The sequence below is a fragment of the Camelina sativa genome, chromosome 19, assembly GCF_000633955.1.
Source record: "Camelina sativa cultivar DH55 chromosome 19, Cs, whole genome shotgun sequence".
Lineage (NCBI taxonomy): Eukaryota > Viridiplantae > Streptophyta > Magnoliopsida > Brassicales > Brassicaceae > Camelina > Camelina sativa.
Window position 1 is genome coordinate 11,682,502 of NC_025703.1, and position 16,902 is coordinate 11,699,403.

General features: G+C 32.6%; 2 protein-coding genes and 2 pseudogenes across 2 annotated transcripts; 1 reads left to right on the forward strand and 3 right to left on the reverse strand.

Moving 5' to 3' along the window:
• Positions 43-620, reverse strand: LOC104767714 (annotated as a pseudogene).
• LOC104766045 (heavy metal-associated isoprenylated plant protein 3-like) lies at positions 3,760-4,413 on the forward strand. Its single transcript, XM_010489860.2, has 3 exons — positions 3,760-3,792; positions 3,888-3,969; positions 4,059-4,413. Exons 1-3 carry the CDS (start codon positions 3,760-3,762, stop codon positions 4,349-4,351), a joined length of 408 nt encoding a protein of 135 aa, XP_010488162.1. The 3' UTR covers positions 4,352-4,413.
• On the reverse strand, positions 4,410-7,175 carry LOC104766046 (annotated as a pseudogene).
• LOC104766047 (histidine-containing phosphotransfer protein 1-like) lies at positions 10,236-11,701 on the reverse strand. The gene is made up of 6 exons (XM_010489863.2): positions 11,502-11,701; positions 11,136-11,266; positions 10,976-11,044; positions 10,765-10,836; positions 10,599-10,671; positions 10,236-10,513 (listed from the first exon to the last, which is right to left on the reverse strand). The coding sequence occupies exons 1-6, from the start codon at positions 11,559-11,561 to the stop codon at positions 10,454-10,456; spliced, it is 465 nt and encodes a 154-aa protein (XP_010488165.1). The 5' UTR covers positions 11,562-11,701; the 3' UTR covers positions 10,236-10,453.

Consider the following 16,902-nt stretch of genomic DNA (forward strand, 5'->3'; position numbering starts at 1 on the left):
AACCAAACTCAAAACCAAAAGAAGAAATTAAACAAACGCGTTCTATGAGATCTGACCGCAGTCGGCGACCACCACAGGCTTGGAAGGCACGCAGTTAGGAGTTCTGACCTCTTTGTCAATGCTCTTGAGCACATCCAATCCTTCAACAACTTGGCCGAATACAACGGTCTCCATCCCGAGATACTTGTCTTCCCTCATGCCGATCAAGAACAGAGATCCGCTGGTGCCTGGACCACGGTTCACCGTGGAAATGAAACCTGGACCGGTATGCTGCCTTATGAAGTTCTCATCCTCGAAAAATCTATCGCCATAGATTGATTCTCTTCCGGATCCGTCACCATCAGTGATATCTCCTCCACAGAACATTTGATCAGGGACCACACTGTAGATGATTGATCCCTTGTAGTGGAGTGGCTTACCAAACTTCCCCATCCCTTTCTCCCCCGTACATAGGGCCCTGAAGTTCTCCGCCGTACGTGGGGTGGTGTCGGCAAAGAGCTCCATCACAATATGATGTTACATCATGATACGGTCATATCAAAAAACACTCTAGGGTTAGCCGTTTTCAAAGATGGATCACGGAACTTACTAGAGGCCGGTTTCTGCTTTGATACACTCATCCTTTACTTGTTCAACCCCACCAGCCAGAGGATGAACATGCGCTCCATTAACATTTTCTCCTCCACCAGCGGAAGGTACGAGTCCCCCAACAGGTTTAACGTTAATTGTAAATGCAACATTAGCCGGAACGTTAATTGTGACGGGTGCATTGGCTTCATTCAAGCGAAAACTTATCTCCATTTTCGAAGATGGGTCAGAGATATTAATTATTAGGGTTTATGGGAAGTACTTTGTACACATACCCAAGCAACGATTATGTACAATTGTACACAGTACACTACAGTCTACAGGGTTTATAATACTAAAACAGTTTAGATTGTACGCTATATATAATGGATAATAATATCTCTACTAACTAGATTAAGACTCGTGCTAGAGCACGGGTTGAAACTCATTTTATTTATATTATAATTTTAAAATAAAATATAATTTATATGGTTGTTTTTAAAAGTTTTTTTTTGGATAAAACATTATACAATAAAATGATTGCTTGAAAAAACACCTATTTTGTAAGTTTTACATTGTTAATTTTGTAATTTTATGTATGAGAAATGGTTATGTTTGTTGTTTGTTTTTATTTTAATTTTTGAACATGTTTGGTGAAAGTTTTTTAATATGACCCGTGATTAGGTAAGATTTTATTTTCAACTACACAATAAAATCTCAGAAATCACGATTAAATGTGATAAATTGCCAAAATTTTATTCTTTTTATGCCTAACAGTATATTTTTATGCCTAATAAAGATTTTATTTTGTAACAATATATGGAATACTAAATATTTTATTTTGGAAATTGTATAAATCATTGGAATATTCTCTTTAAGAGGATTATTTGGGATGTTCTTTACTGTATTCATGTAGCCCACAGATTGACCAATTAATCTATAATATTTTTTGTAACCAACCTATATTTAATTTATAACCTATTTTGTAATCAACTTATAAAAATTATATAGTCTACAAAAAAATGTTGTGTACTTCCGTTTTATTATATATGGGATATATAAATGATCAAATCTAACCATATCTTATTCTAAAAGTTGAATCATATAATTACACAATATATTAAATTATTAAGTAAATATTTTAAAAATAATTCTAGATTGTTTAAAAATAATTCAAATCAAATCACGTTAAAATAGTTGTTTAAAACCTCAAACGAAAATCAAACACAATTTTGTTTCCTTTTTCTAGTCAGTTAGTTGATTTGGTGGGACTACGAATTAGCGAATCAGTTAGTTAATTAGTAAGACAAACATATCGGTTTATCAGTTCAATTGGTTTGAAATCATCACCTCCTCCCGTTTTCGTTCTTGATTAGTAAAACAAACATAGCCGCTGATTTCGTTTTGTATCAATACTTCACTATGTTTATAAATGAACATAGTAAAGTTTCAAGTTGGTTTTTTTTTAATGAATTTTAAAATCCACTAGATATTCATCCGCGGTACACCGCAGAGCTATTTTTTAATAAAAATTGTAATTTGTTTTATAGATTAACTATATATATATATATAACTAATGTTTAATTTGTATTTTTTTAATATGTACAACCTTAAATATAGATATATTAGTTAGTATAGAAATTTAAAAGTATTTTGTTTGAGGTTTATCGTTTTCTATTATAGTATAACATACACTTAAATCAGTAGTGATTTATATACAGAAGGAATATACTGTGTTTTTTCCTGATTTACAGATAGTAGTATTTTTATTATTTAAATTTTTTTAAATATATGTACAGGATAATTTTGTATTGTAGTTTTGTATGTTTTATATATAAAGAATCAGTTAACTTTAGTATATATAGTTTTATTGTGAAATGCAAATAAAAGTAACAGTTATTTGTTTGACATGAATTTCACATTGTTTTTCTTTTAATAAACTTTTGTTATTAAAATAGACCCAAGATGTGTGTATATAATTTGTTAGAAATGGGAAAATAGCTATTTGAACAAAAAAAAAAATTTAGTATACTAATTACTTACAGATAAATATTACGTAATTGACTTTTGTATTAAAGTAAACTAATATTGGTCTTTTTTTTTTGTTTTGTCTAGACCGACACAATTGTTTTTATCTGACAAAACAAATCTATCATCTTTTGTTTTTGTTTCATCCCGTCCATTGCGACATCTCCGCCCATCTTGATTTTTAGTCAATCGATTTCATCATCTTTATTTGTCATGATTCATCTATGAAAGAGTGTTTAAGTTTACTGATGAAAAAATAAAAGACATCATTATTAAGTTTCGATTTTTGGCATATCTAGAACGCGAAAGAGTGTATATATAAGTTTTCTGGTAAGCTTTGTGTAATTCAGTAATTGTGATTGCTGATGTATAATCAGGGTTTAGGTGTAGAGTATTTATACACTGATCATTTAGGTCGACTAAAAAAACATGTGCACACAATATTCGATTAAGCAACTAATTGGGGAGAAATGAGGCGTAATCTGTTTTATTTTTGGAATATTTTTTGGAATATGATATATTTTAGCATTTAAATTTTATTTGTTTTGAACATATATATTAGGGAAAAATAATTGGATATCAATGCAGATCAAAAATCTTGGCCACGGATCCTCCTCCAAGATTGAAAATCAATTCGTTTATTGATTAGGCCGATTGTTTAGGAAATGTCTGTATGGAGAAAGTATTGTTTTGTAAAATTAGAAACTTAATATTAATTAAATTAATTATAAACTTAATACTTAATGGTTAAAGGGAGTGGTTCCTATTGTTTTGGAAATTTTATTAGAATAGGAAATTTTGTTTCCAAAAATCAAAACTTAATATTAATTAATTAAAAAAAATTAATAATTAATGCTAATGACATGTTTGTAAATAGGTTTGAACTTCATGATTTATTTCATAAATGTCTCAAAAAATGTATATATAGATTAATATCATCTGTTAATTTAATTTCATTAAATACCTCAATCCAATAAGTACAAGAGAATAATAATTAACGAATAGTATTAACCGTCAATTACTCCTACCCAAAATCTAAACTGCCACTGCATCGTTAAAATTCAAAAACAAACAGTATATGACCCTTTTGAAACGGAGACGTCTCTTGTCGCTTCGGACATAAATTACAGTCTGAACTCCATAACCGATTGTAGAGATTCACCAATGACGAAAGAAAAGAAAAAGGACAATGTCAAAGTAAGATGATCATATACATACTTATCACTCTCCTTTATGCTAATCCTCTGTTTTCAATAATTTTTGTTTTCAATTTTCTTCGTTACGTTGTGTAGTACATGGACGTCGAAATCAATATATCGATGCATTGCAACGAATGCGAGAGAAAAATCGCTAGAGTTATTTCCAAATTCAAAGGTACAAATCAAACTAACGTTTCCTTCTACATATATATCTATCCATGTTTGTAATAGTTTTCTGATGTTGAATGATGTGTGAATTCATAGGAGTTGAAACATTTGTGACGGATATGAATAGTCACAAGGTTGTGGTCACGGGTAAGATCGATCCGAAGAAGTTGTTGAAGAAACTCAAGAAGAAGACCGGCAAAAGAGCGAAGATTGTAGTCAAGGAAGAGAAAGATGAAGAATCTAGCAAAGACGCCGAGGATGAAAACGTTCTCGAGATTGATATGGAACTGATTGGTTTAGGGGATGAGTGGTACAATAATGATAGGGAGATGGAGAAATTTATGGTGTTTAGCGATGAAAACCCTAAAGCCATATGTTGTATTTCTTAGCCTAGTTTGTAACGAGGCATGAGAACTACACAAAACATTCTTAAATTTGACTGACTTATTTAGGAGAAACATTAAAAAACTAAGTGATCTTATCTTACTTTATTTAAGAAGTTTAAATAAACTACAATGTTTACTTCTTCTAAGCCGGTTCTGCTTCTTTGTGTGCCCTGTTGGAGACTTTATTACTCATAAAACAAGGCTTCTCTAGGTGTTCCCATTAAGTTAACTGCAGTGGCTGCAATGTGAGACGCTGTGAGGCCAGCTTCAGCCAGTTGATCCATTGGTGATCCGTGTTCGATATACCGGTCAGGTAGTACCATTGGTCTCCACTTTTGTCAAAATGAAAAAACATTTGAATTCAGAGACCAAAGCGATACAAATGAAAAAGAAAGAATGTGTCAAAATGTAAACGTACCTTGAGCTTTCCGTCAAGAAGGCCGTCAAGTGCAAGAAACTGTACCACATGCGATCCAAATCCTCCAATCGAACCTTATTCAACCGTGATCAAAACCTCGTGTGATTTAGCTAAGTTACGAATGAGAGCAACATCTAATGGCTTGCAAAATCTTGCATCCGCTACAGTTATTTATAATCCTCGTTCGCCTAGCATAGAAGCAGCCTCTAAACAACTCTGAACGGCTGATCCATAGCCCAAAAGTACAACCCTCTCGCCTTCCCTTAGTATCCTACCTTTTCCAATCTGAAATAAGAAAAAAACACAAAAACGTTAAAACTTGAATGTTAAGTTTTGGATTCATAATTTTTTTTTTGTTAGCAAGTATACGGTATACCTGAAGAGGGACACCTTTGTTTCCAGGAGGAAGTGACACACCAATTCCATTTCCTCTATGATACCGAAAGCAAGAAGGTCGGTCATCAATAGCTGCAGCCGTTGCAACCATGTTACAAAGCTCTGCTTCATCAGATGGAGCCATCACTATCATGCTTGGAAGACAAGCCATAAACGTCACATCAAATGCTCCACAATGTGTTGGACCATCTGCTCCCATAAGTCCTGCTCTATCTATTGCAAATCTCACAGGTAGTTTCTGTAGATCAACATCGTGTACAACCTACACAAACTAGATTCAGTTAAGCTACCGTAGCACAATAAACATGAACTCTCAGTTTTTGGATATGTTACTTTACTTGGTCATAAGCACGTTGCATGAAAGACGAGTAAATTGTACAAAAGGGCTTAAGCCCTTCGCAAGCAAGACCGGCAGCGAAAGTAACTGCATGCTGCTCAGCTATGCCAACATCGAAACACCTTGTAGGAAAGCGGCTCTCGAAGCAATTCAACATGGTGCCACCTCCCATGGCTGCATGAATGGCTACAACATCTTTGTCTGCCTCTGCTTCCGCAATCAAGGCCTCCACAAAACAGGAAGTGTAAGACTTAGTCTTAGCAATGTTTTTGAACTGTTTACCTGTTGCTGGATCAAATTTCAAAACTCCTGAAAATTAAACAAGAGGAAGAAAGATGGATCAATCCAAGAAGTCATAGTATAGTCAAGAAAACATGTTATTTATGTAACTGATTTTTTACCATGATACTTGTCATCAGCTCTCTCTGCGTAGGTATATCCGCGACCTTTCTCAGTCACCACATGAATAAGAACTGGTCCTATGGTTTTGGGGCTCTTTACCTTTTCAAGAATGGAGACCAAATTATCTAGTTTGTGCCCATCAACTGGACCAATGTAATAGAAACCAAGTTCTTCAAATAGTGTTGAAGTAGTCCCACTAATCATGCCACGAGTATACTCTCGTCTACCTTTGAAGCTAGTTGGTGCATTGATCCCCCAATCTGCTTCTTCACTCCCTATAAAGAACACATATAAGATATTGTCAAAAAAAAAAAAAAAGAACACATATAAGACTTTAACTTTTTGATCATAATAATTTCCACAAGCAAAAGAGTATATATTATTAATTTATTACTTGCCTTAGCAACTTCTCTCAATTCCTTGAGAGGATGATTAGACTGTAAAGTACTAAGAGCCCTGCTCAAAGCTCCAACCGGAGGAGTTGGTCCATCCAAATTAGCAGTAGGCAAAGAGACTTGCTTGTTGTCGTTGAGAATCACAATCATGTCGGATTCTAAGTAGCCAGCATTGTTCATTGCTTCATAAGCTTGTCCAGCTGTCATGGCACCATCGCCTATAACCACAACCACGTTGTTGTTCATCCCCTTTAAGTCCCTACCTACAGCCATCCCTAAATAACAATTTTCTGACATTAGAAAGCTCCTAAAATAGGCATACTTAATTATCATTAGAAAAGTAAGTTTCCTTGTTGTCTTGTCTCACAAGGAAATAACAAGAAAGATCACCTAAGCCTGCAGATATTGTGGTCGAACTGTGCCCAGTGCCAAAGGAGTCATGCTCACTCTCTCTTCGATTGGTGTAGCCGGAGAGGCCATTGGTTTGTCTTAGTGTCTTCATCTTTCCTCTTCTTCCCGTTAGAATCTTGTGAGGATAAGACTATCAAAAGACAAAAACAATTAAGTCAGAAAAATACTACGGTAGATAACGAAAAAAAACACTTATGATTGCAACGAAATAACCAACCTGATGACCAACATCCCAAAGGATCTTATCTTGAGGAGTATTGAAGATATAATGAAGGGCCACAGTGAGCTCAACAACACCAAGATTCGAACCCAAGTGTCCTCCAGTTTTCGAAACACTGAAGATAACATCAGATCTCAACTCTTCTGAAAGAACTTTGAGTTCCTACATCCATTATCCAAATTCCAATAAGCACAAACACTTTTTCATCATTGCATCCTTAATTTGAGACAAACAAGGTTCAAAGCCATACTTTGATGGACAGTTTTTTCATGTGCATTGGATGGTTGATTGTGTCCAGTAAAGGAGTTGGTGGTCTGTTTGAATAATATTCACCTTTCTCTGCAAGTGTTGCTCTTACTTTTAACTGAACAAGACCAAAACAAACGGTTAAGTGTTCTGTTAGGATCTGAAACTTTTTCACAAACTAAACACGAACCAGATGTGGTATCTCATTGACATTATGCAGTTTTTTTCATCTATGCAACTTCATATAATAATCAAATAAGTAAAATAAAACTCTTACAGTGCAAGTGGTGCTTCTTGTAGAAGACACAGAAGTGGGTTTGCAATATTTAATGGAAGGGTTTTTATTTATGTAAGAAGGAAAGACAAATACGGAGAGAGCCATTTGAGAGAATTAGTTAACACCCACAAGAAATAGCTAAAGGTGAAGTGATGATGATGTGCTGATCTGACATCCCAACGTATTATATAGTGATAACGTGTAAAGTTTACTAAAGAAAATAAAATCAACATACAGACCAAAATCTAAATATAGTGATATAAATTTAATCTATAAATATTTACTATTTTATAGTATAAATTAATATAAAGACCTTTTTTAATAATCAAATTTCTAAAAAAAAAATATGTAATTAAGACAATTTTATCTAATTAAAATTAGTGTTTTGGATGTTATAAATTATGTAGTTTTGGACTTGATATTTGGATTTCTCCTTATTCAGGCTTCAACGGTCGAAATTAATTTCACCTCTTATTCCCAAATTAGAAAGACTTTTGAATTTCCTATATGCATAGAATATATCACCCAAACTATAAGAATAATATATTCGTATCCAGTAATAAGTGACAGTAAAATAATAAATAACACACACAAGTTAATCACAATTATTACTTTGGAGACATTTACATTAAGGTCAAAGCTTTATTTTAACCATAAAGTAGTTAAGCACGGCTCTCTGTCGTCATCATCACATTGACACGATGTTTATACGATATCCGAATGAAAAAATGTCAAAAAAAATAAATCGATTTTGAAATTTGGGACGAAAAAATCACAAACTTTAATCAAAAAATCAACAGAACAAGTATGATATCTGCATTTGTTCGTTGTAGATGTCATGGGGAATAACAGTTTTTTAGTTCCTTCTCCTCGGGGGCTGAGGTATATATATAGCTCGCAGTTAAGTATGAATGGGATAGTTACTCAAAGGCTTGAGTATGAGAGGTGGGTATTGTTATTTGACAAGATATTTTTATATTTGTTGAAAAAAGTTTTGTCGATATGGATCAAAGACTAAAAGGCAGTTTTCAACGCCGTTGCGGACAAAAGAGGAAATGCGATCAAACTCCTATATGATATAGATGTCTTAGATTAGATTAGAAAGTGGTTGTATATGTAACATGTTGTTGTCTTTGGCTTCAACTCATGTAAAATTATAATCTGCGTGAATATTTTACCGGTATGTGTAATTCTTAGCAATCTTCTAGCAGTTCGTGTCATGACTATTTCTTTTTTAATTGTCCATGATATTTTAATACATTGTTCGATTTCAAAATTTTAATGAAGACTTATTGCAATGTTTAAAACGGTGAAATAAAAAAAAAAAAGGTATTTTTTTGTAAACACTTTTTTTTGTAAACATTTTTCCTCCGGTTTGAACGACCAATATTGAAGTTATCTTTTAATTAATGTTTGGTTGATAAAAAAAAATGTATTTTACGAAAAAGTCAACATAAATTTTATGATTAAAATGACATTTTGAAAATTAGTAATTTTTTATTTTAAATTTGAAAATTAGATAATTTTTTGATATTTTTCCTATATAAGGATTTGTTCCAATCAGTTTTGAAAGATATATATATATATATATATATAGCCGTTAAATAATCAGTGCATTGACTACTACAACGGGAATCAATTAAAGCATATTGTGGCCCTGTAGAAGAAGATTGTGAGAGATGTTTGTATGAAAGATACATTAATTCTACGTTCACATCTACTGTATCTACACAAACAAAATAAACGTAGCGTAACTAAACTCCGATTATATACATCACCTAATGATGCATGTGTTTTATGTGTGTTGAAAGTTGTAACTAGTGACTTAGACTATCCAAAGGAGAAAACTAAATAAAATTAGTCAATTGACTACTGATATTAAGCTTCTTAGATGCAAATATTTTCACCAAAACATGCTTCCTTCCCTTCGGATACTATATGCATGCATGCTAGCATAAAACCAAGGTCTAAGATTTTATTAATTATTATTCAAACTAAACAAAATAAGAATAGAACATTTTGATCAACCCTATGATATATAAATCTGTAATAGATAACTAACAAATGGTGGAAGAGAATGATATCATATCATTTTTGTAAGAATGCATTCTTGATGTAAGAGAGATGTTCATTATAATTACGAAGTGGCAATCTTAATTATTGAAAGGACAAAAAAGTTCATTTGAAGACAAAATTAAACAAAAGGTACACAATTATTTAAAGGAACTAGTAAAGTTACTTAAGAACAACCGATGAAGGAACGCTAATTCTTTACCCAAAAAGTTAAAATTAAAAAAGAAGATGAAGGAATGCTAATTAATAAAAAATCATAAGTGGTAAGTAATCGAACATGAGGTTGTTAATTGGAACCATATATCATAATACCATTTCCACTTAGTCGACAACAGGTCACAAGATCTTATAAGAAATTAAGAATTTTGTCCTTATGTAAACGTGCACTCACATATAGTTTCTGTTTCTTTTTTTCATTGCATTGCATAAATGTCTCAAATTCCTAGAGATTCATAAAGTGTCACAATCATGCCAATTGCAAATAAAATAAAAACATCCCTAGATCATCATCGATGTTCATTACGGGCCATTTCTTGTCAACTTGGGCTACTAAAATTCATTTGGCTCATAGCCGAGGACTAATCCACTTTTCATAATTACAAATTATGGTTTTGTCATTTTGGCATCAAGAACACCAACCTAACAAAGTTGTCCTGATCACATTACCTTGATACATATAGTATAAATTCTTGTAGTATCTAGAGCAAGACTCTAATATAAATGTAGCCATGACTTGCTTGAAATTTTATTATACGTAAGTGGGATTTAGGTGTGGACTTAGAAACTTTTTTGCATGTCTCACTCATCCAATGATACAAAGAAGAAGTTCACATAAGAACCTTTTCCGGATAGTAACAAAAATATAAGAAGAGAGGCTAGAGCTCCGAATTGAAACAACAACGGATAGTGATTTTTATTATAAAAATTCACTCAAAATCCGAGTTCGACGGCCGGGATCATTCCACCAGAGGCTACAATCTGTTGCTCCAGCTGCGTAAATTGGATCATGAAAACCAAAATTGTATCAAATAAGTTTCAAATGCTGATCAACAAATATGATCTCTTGACTCCTTACCTTGAACAGAGTCTCTAATCTGTTCCTCACAAGATAGTACTCTTGCTTCACTTGTTGTAAGCATCTATGACATCTGAAATTTTCATCAATTTAATTTTTTTTAGTAATCAGATCTTAAAAACCAATAAATAAAGAATGGATTAACGAACATATTGATCAAACTCACGCTTCAACGTTTTGTTGCTCGCAGAAGTTGCGGAAGACAACGCAAGCATTCTTAACTCTCTGTGCTCCTATACTGTTTTGTTTGGCAACATCACACACTCAATAACTTAATATTTTACTCATTTCAATATCAAGAAATTATCATTATCATTGGATTAAAAATAAGATCTAAATTAGAAGTAGCCAATATAATTTTTTATTTTGGTTGTTACCTGGAGCTGCTACCTTTGAGTTGATGAACATGGGGATCAACTTTTTTGAAGTCTACAACTTGCTGACCTCTGCCAAAGCATATGAACAGTGAGAAACACACAAGTTTAAGACATAATGGAGATAAAAGCGAAAATGTGTAGTGATGGTAGTGGTGGTTACAGGGATAGTGAGAGATCATTGAGAATCCTGTCAGAGTCTTGAAAGAAGAGTGTGACAACTTGTGAAACAAAATCTGGATTGCTTTCATCTTGTAGTTGTTGCAGCTGCAAGAACTGGCTGTCCAAAATCCCCTTTTTTTTTTGTATAACACAAAACATAAGACTTTCCATAATCAGAAAGTAATCTTACATAACATAAACTTATGATTGTCTTACCATTCAAACTATAAAAACATAAACCCTTTTTTAATTATAAGTCCTAAAACCATTTCTTCCACCTTCAATTAATTAATGGTTGCAACCAAAAAAAAAAAACTAAGAAAAAGCTTTTGATTTGTTTTAGTTTTAAAAATGCGAAGAAACTTACTTCCAAGAAGAGTGATTTTGTGTAATCTTGCAAACTCTTCTGCATCTGAACCAAATCCATCTTCTCTGTTTATTTTGCTTTTGTTCTTTTTATTCCTCTGTTCTTTCTCTCTGCCAATAATGGAGGTATGAAATTGTCCAACAAAATACTCCTCACTACTTAAAAGATGAGAACAAAATCCTCTGTATCAATTTTTTAAACATTATAAAAATAAAAATAAATTGTTGATTATAATTTTATAGTTAGGAATTTAGGATGTGAGTGAGAAAAGAATCCAAACAAACAAAAAAAAGAAATCAACTTTTTTAGAAAAATGGAGTTGGTCGTGCTGTCAACTGTCTAACCATTGTTTTTGCGCTTTCTCCTCGTTTTGTTTTTGGCAAATGTGATAAGGACACAAGAAGAGCATTTGATACTTCTTGATTTGTCTCTTTTTTGTATTTTCTTTAATATTGTTTCTTGTATCGAATTTTAAAATTACTGTGCATATGAATATCTGATATATGAAAAGAATATAATAATATATGCACTGCTCGCATTCAATGTATCTCTTAAATTAGCATCTCTCTGGGGAAACTTTAATTTGATTTGATCCTCATTGTTTTTGTCCAACTAGTATTTCTTTATTGCAATAATACATTGATTGGTTAGTTTATACAAAATCGTAAACGTAATGAGTTTATCAATTGAGTTGTGACTTTGAACTCCATATGCCGCCTAACACTTTTGTAATTTTGTCCACAGCCAACAAAAAATGCAATTTCGAACTTCTTGTTTGCCTACATCGTCCAATCATGTGGTGGAGCATTTCGTCAAAATAAGAGATATTATTATTTTTCTTTGATTTTGTGTTTTTTTTTCCTATCATACAAATTATTTTTCATTAATTTGGTCAGTTTTTGTAAGATTATCTTGCTTTCCTTGGGTTTCTTGTTAGAGTTTATAATATATGAAAACGTTAAACCGGAACATATGCCTTAGTTTGGTTAAGTGATGAAAGTAGTTTGCAAATAGTCGATGGTGGTTTTATTTTTGTCTTGACCTTTTTTGCTTGAGGCCGGTATAAAAATCACAAAAATTATTATAGTCCCGGTTCAATTTTTAGAAAATAGGCTTTAATTACATAGAATTTTTTTTTGTAAATTTTTTTTGGGTCTTAAAATACACTACTTTTTATGCTAATTAAACATGGTCCAGTGCAAATGCACACCTTGCATCCCATGGTAGGTTTAACCTGATCACGCCGTCTAATCCAAGGGTTTCCGGTTACCGTTAATGAATGTTGTTGGGGCTAGTGAAGTTGGTTTTGTAGTGCTGTTGACATTCATCATGTAAGTCGCAAGAAAATTATTTGCGTTGTAGTCTTCAACCCCTTATAGCTTAGATGACCGTACATCTGGTGCATAGTAAGTAAGTGTACTATTGTATTTTCATTGACACTTCAAACACCTCAAGCCAAAATAAACAGTAGTAATAGTATATATATTTCTGCACATTTGGGTTTTGAATGACACGACTCACATGATGAATGGGACATGTGACATACAAGAAGTACGTTTTGTTTAACCAATGGCATAAAACGTAATACACTTAACTAACTAAAGATTATTAAGTGGATCATATTTAATAATAAATCCATCGTCTTAGAGGGTTCTATCACTCATCATGGACCTTTCACATCTTATTATGGATTTGATTTCTTACATCATGGTCGGATTTGGACACATAGAGAGACAAAATCACAAATAAAATTAAATCAATAACATATCACAAATCAAATGCTTTTTCATGTTAATTTCTCCACACCAAAAAAAAGTAAACCTTGTAATATTTACATAATCAGATCAGAACTTACGAAATGGTTAATGGATTTAGTAGACTTATCATTTCTCAAAAACTACTGGTTAGCCAAACCTCTTATAATTTTTTTTTCCAAATCATGGGCGCAGCGCAGCCCAACTTTTAAAACACAAATATACTAACTTTTCTTGTTTACAAGATTCATGTATTTCTTTATATACACACAGTGCCTTTTATGTGAGATTTTTATCATACATTTCGGTCAACTTCAAGCACACGAATCTCATCTTTGTCAAGTCTCTGGGATTTTCGTCGCTTAAAATACTTTCGCAAATCGCAATCATACTCATGCACACCATTCTTATCTATCTTCTCATGCACAGTAAATGTCGATTTTTTCCTTATATAATTCGTATTTGCAATTACACTTCCTACACGTCAAGCCAAAATAAACAATATATAGTATATTAGTACAACAGTAGTATTTCTGCACATTTGGGTAAAGATCTCCAGTTTGACACGTCTCACATGATGAATGGGAAATGGGACATGCAAGAACGTACGATGCTGCGTTTAGCCAATGGCATAAAACGTATTATACTAACTAACCAAAGATTATTAGTGGGTCTTATTTGATAATGAGTCCATCAGGTTCCATCACTAAGTATGGACCTTTCAAATCTTACTATCTTACATTATCTCCGTAGAAAAGTTAAACTGTGCTTGCTTAGTTTTTAACAAATTTATACGTAAAAGAAGTCAAAAAAGTGTATGCACTTACCATATCTCCAAGCAATTTATTATAAGAAAATCATAAGCCAATAATAGCCAAATTATTATTTTTTTTAAATGCATAAAGCTAAAATTACAAGTCGCTGTAGACGCACCAATTGTGAATTTTATTTACTCAAAACAAATAAAAGGTGAGAAAGCAGAACGAGTTATTCGATTTAATGGTTCATAGCCAATTTCAGGTTAAGTTCAATTTACACAAGTAAATGAAATGAGCTGTAGTTTCTATCTCATAGCCAATTTAAGGGTTGGCTCAACTGCAAGAAAATGAAGAAGCGGGTTTAAATGCTTAAATGTTGTTTTTACATTTAAAACAATATATCTAAACATTTTTATTTATTTATCTAAATTTCACATTTTGTATTTGACGTGTATATGTCTATATAATAAAAGAAAATAAATAAAGTTCATTTGACTGTATGTTGGAATAGTTTGACATCTAAAGGCAAAAACGCTACCAGTCTTGATCGTAACACATATTGAATTAAAATATCGAATTCCCTTCCATTATATACAAAATTAGGTTGCATGAAACTCTTTTTGAGGTGCGTTTTCCGTTTTCGAAACATTTCGGAAACGGAAATTCGTGGAAACTCGGAAACAAGTCACAGAAACACGATTCCTAAAAATCTCTGTTTGGAAACACAATGAAAACTCCGTTTCCGTTTTGGAAACACGACGGAAACTCTTTTTTATAATTTCAAAATTTAATAAATAAATAATTTGAAAATATAATTATTCATGATACATATAATGAAAAAAATATAATATAATTAGTAGCTTAAAAGTTAAAATCCCTAAATATATGGCGATGCTGGTCAAAAACTTGATTTTGAACGTTCATTTTTTTACAGTTTTACTTTTAATTAAACTATTTAATATTTCTGTTTTGAATTTGTGTTGTTTCAGATTTTTTTTTAATATGGTTTTTATGTTTGGGGATTTATTATATCTATATATCTGTATAGACATATATATATATATATATACGTTTCCTACACGTTTCCATTACTTAATTTTTTTAAAAAAATTGTTTCCCATTTCCGAAATGTTTCGTTTCCGTGTATCCGTTCCGTTTCCATGCAACCTAGATACAAAGTATAAATATAAACACAACACTCATTGTAAAATTTTCTTTGCATTTCCATTTTTGTGTTTACATGTGAAAAATATTATGCTAATTGTTTTCAACTTTCAAATTCAGAAATAAATAAATTTTAAACGCAAACGTTAAACACATTTTTTTTTTACGTTTGCATATTTGCAACTGCAAAGTCTATTATGATACAGAAAACACTAACATGTTTGTCTCTATCATTTTTTTTATATAAGTTGTTATTACAAAGAGAACTAATACTTGTGTTTTACTTGAAAGTTACACTACAAGAAAACACGCGATTTGCGATGGAAGAAATCATCGCAAATCCCTCGCAAATCAACAGTCGCAAGGGATTTGCGAGATACTACGATCCTTCGCAAATCACGTCTCGTAAATTGCAAACATCGTAAATCCCTCGCAAATTTTGCGAGGAACTTTTGTCTCTCGAAAATGCCTCGCAATTTGCGAGTATATATTTCCTTGCAAATCATTAGCAATTTGCGAGAAACCAATTCACTCGCAACTCTAAATCAATTTTCGAGAAACATATTGACTCGCAACTCTGAAGCAATTTGCGAGAAACTGAATGCATCGCAAATTTAATTAAAATTAAATTTTAATGAAATTGGTAATAGAATTGAATTGTAACTAAATTAAATTTGAATTGGGAATAGAATTGAGATTTCATTTAATTTCAATTCACAACTGTGAATAAAATAAAAATTCTTAATAAAATCCAAAAAAATAAATTCCAACTGAAATGAAACTTAAATTGTCTTAAAAAAAATTACATTACAAAACATAAGTGTTTAAAGCGATTCAGAGAGAGAGAGAGAGAGAGATAAAAGGAAGAGTTTAAAAAGTTTCAGAGAGAGAGGTGATGTTTCTGGTTCCGGTTCCACTACCGGCGTTTACTGTATCATCGTTGTTGCCCCCTTCTCCGACGTCTGGGTTGGTCCTTGTCGGGTTTCGAAACCTAGCAGCAAATTCCGGATCCTTTTCAGCGAGATACTCAAAGTATATATCAAAGCTTTGCATCCTCTTTGCACTTTGTTGGATTTGAGTCGCCTGAGTTTGAATACATTCTTCAGATGCAGCTAGCTTCTGAGCTAAAAGAACCGGATCATTAGCCGGAGAAGATGACGGTAGTGGACCACTACTGCTAGAGGATGCTTCAAACTGCAAAGAACCAACCCCATAGATCCTGTTTTTCTTCTTTGGAGCAACCTACCAACAAAACATCAATGAACTTCAAAGAAAGACAAACACAAAACTCAAACAAAAACAAAAACATTCAAAGTATATAAAACAGACAACTTACCGATGTGTAAATTTTGTTTTTGATATGAATTGGCACCCCACCAGAAGCAGTGCTCTCTCCATTCTCCCCCGTACAAAGCTCATATTCCAACTCTTGGATCTTCGACGACACCTCATTGAACAGAGACTCCGACTTTCCATCCGTAAAAGACCCATCAGGCTTTCGATGAGTCTCTTCTAGGATGCGTACAAAATCAGGAGTTAACTCACCAGTTAGCTCAGACTGAAAAAGAGAAACAGAGAGATGATTAGTCAATATGAAAAAGAGAGATGAAAAGGAGAAAAATAGAGATAATTAAACACTTACATGTTTTCGAGCACGGGCTTTAAAAGTGGTCTGGCTTGAGCGGTGCTTATATATGTCTGTACCATCAGGATCATGATATCGAG

Bases quoted from the DNA above. Each gene is read 5' to 3' on its own strand.
- LOC104766045 (XM_010489860.2), top strand. From the start codon at position 3,760: ATGACGAAAGAAAAGAAAAAGGACAATGTCAAA. The intron at 3,793-3,887 runs GTAAGATGATCA...TACGTTGTGTAG, and splicing joins AGAAAAAGGACAATGTCAAA to TACATGGACGTCGAAATCAA. The intron at 3,970-4,058 runs GTACAAATCAAA...GTGAATTCATAG, and splicing joins AGTTATTTCCAAATTCAAAG to GAGTTGAAACATTTGTGACG.
- LOC104766047 (XM_010489863.2), bottom strand. From the start codon at position 11,561: ATGGATTTGGTTCAGATGCAGAAGAGTTTGCAAGATTACACAAAATCA. The intron at 11,045-11,135 runs GTAACCACCACT...ATGCTTTGGCAG, and splicing joins AATGATCTCTCACTATCCCT to AGGTCAGCAAGTTGTAGACT. The intron at 10,837-10,975 runs GTAACAACCAAA...CAAACAAAACAG, and splicing joins CTCAAAGGTAGCAGCTCCAG to TATAGGAGCACAGAGAGTTA.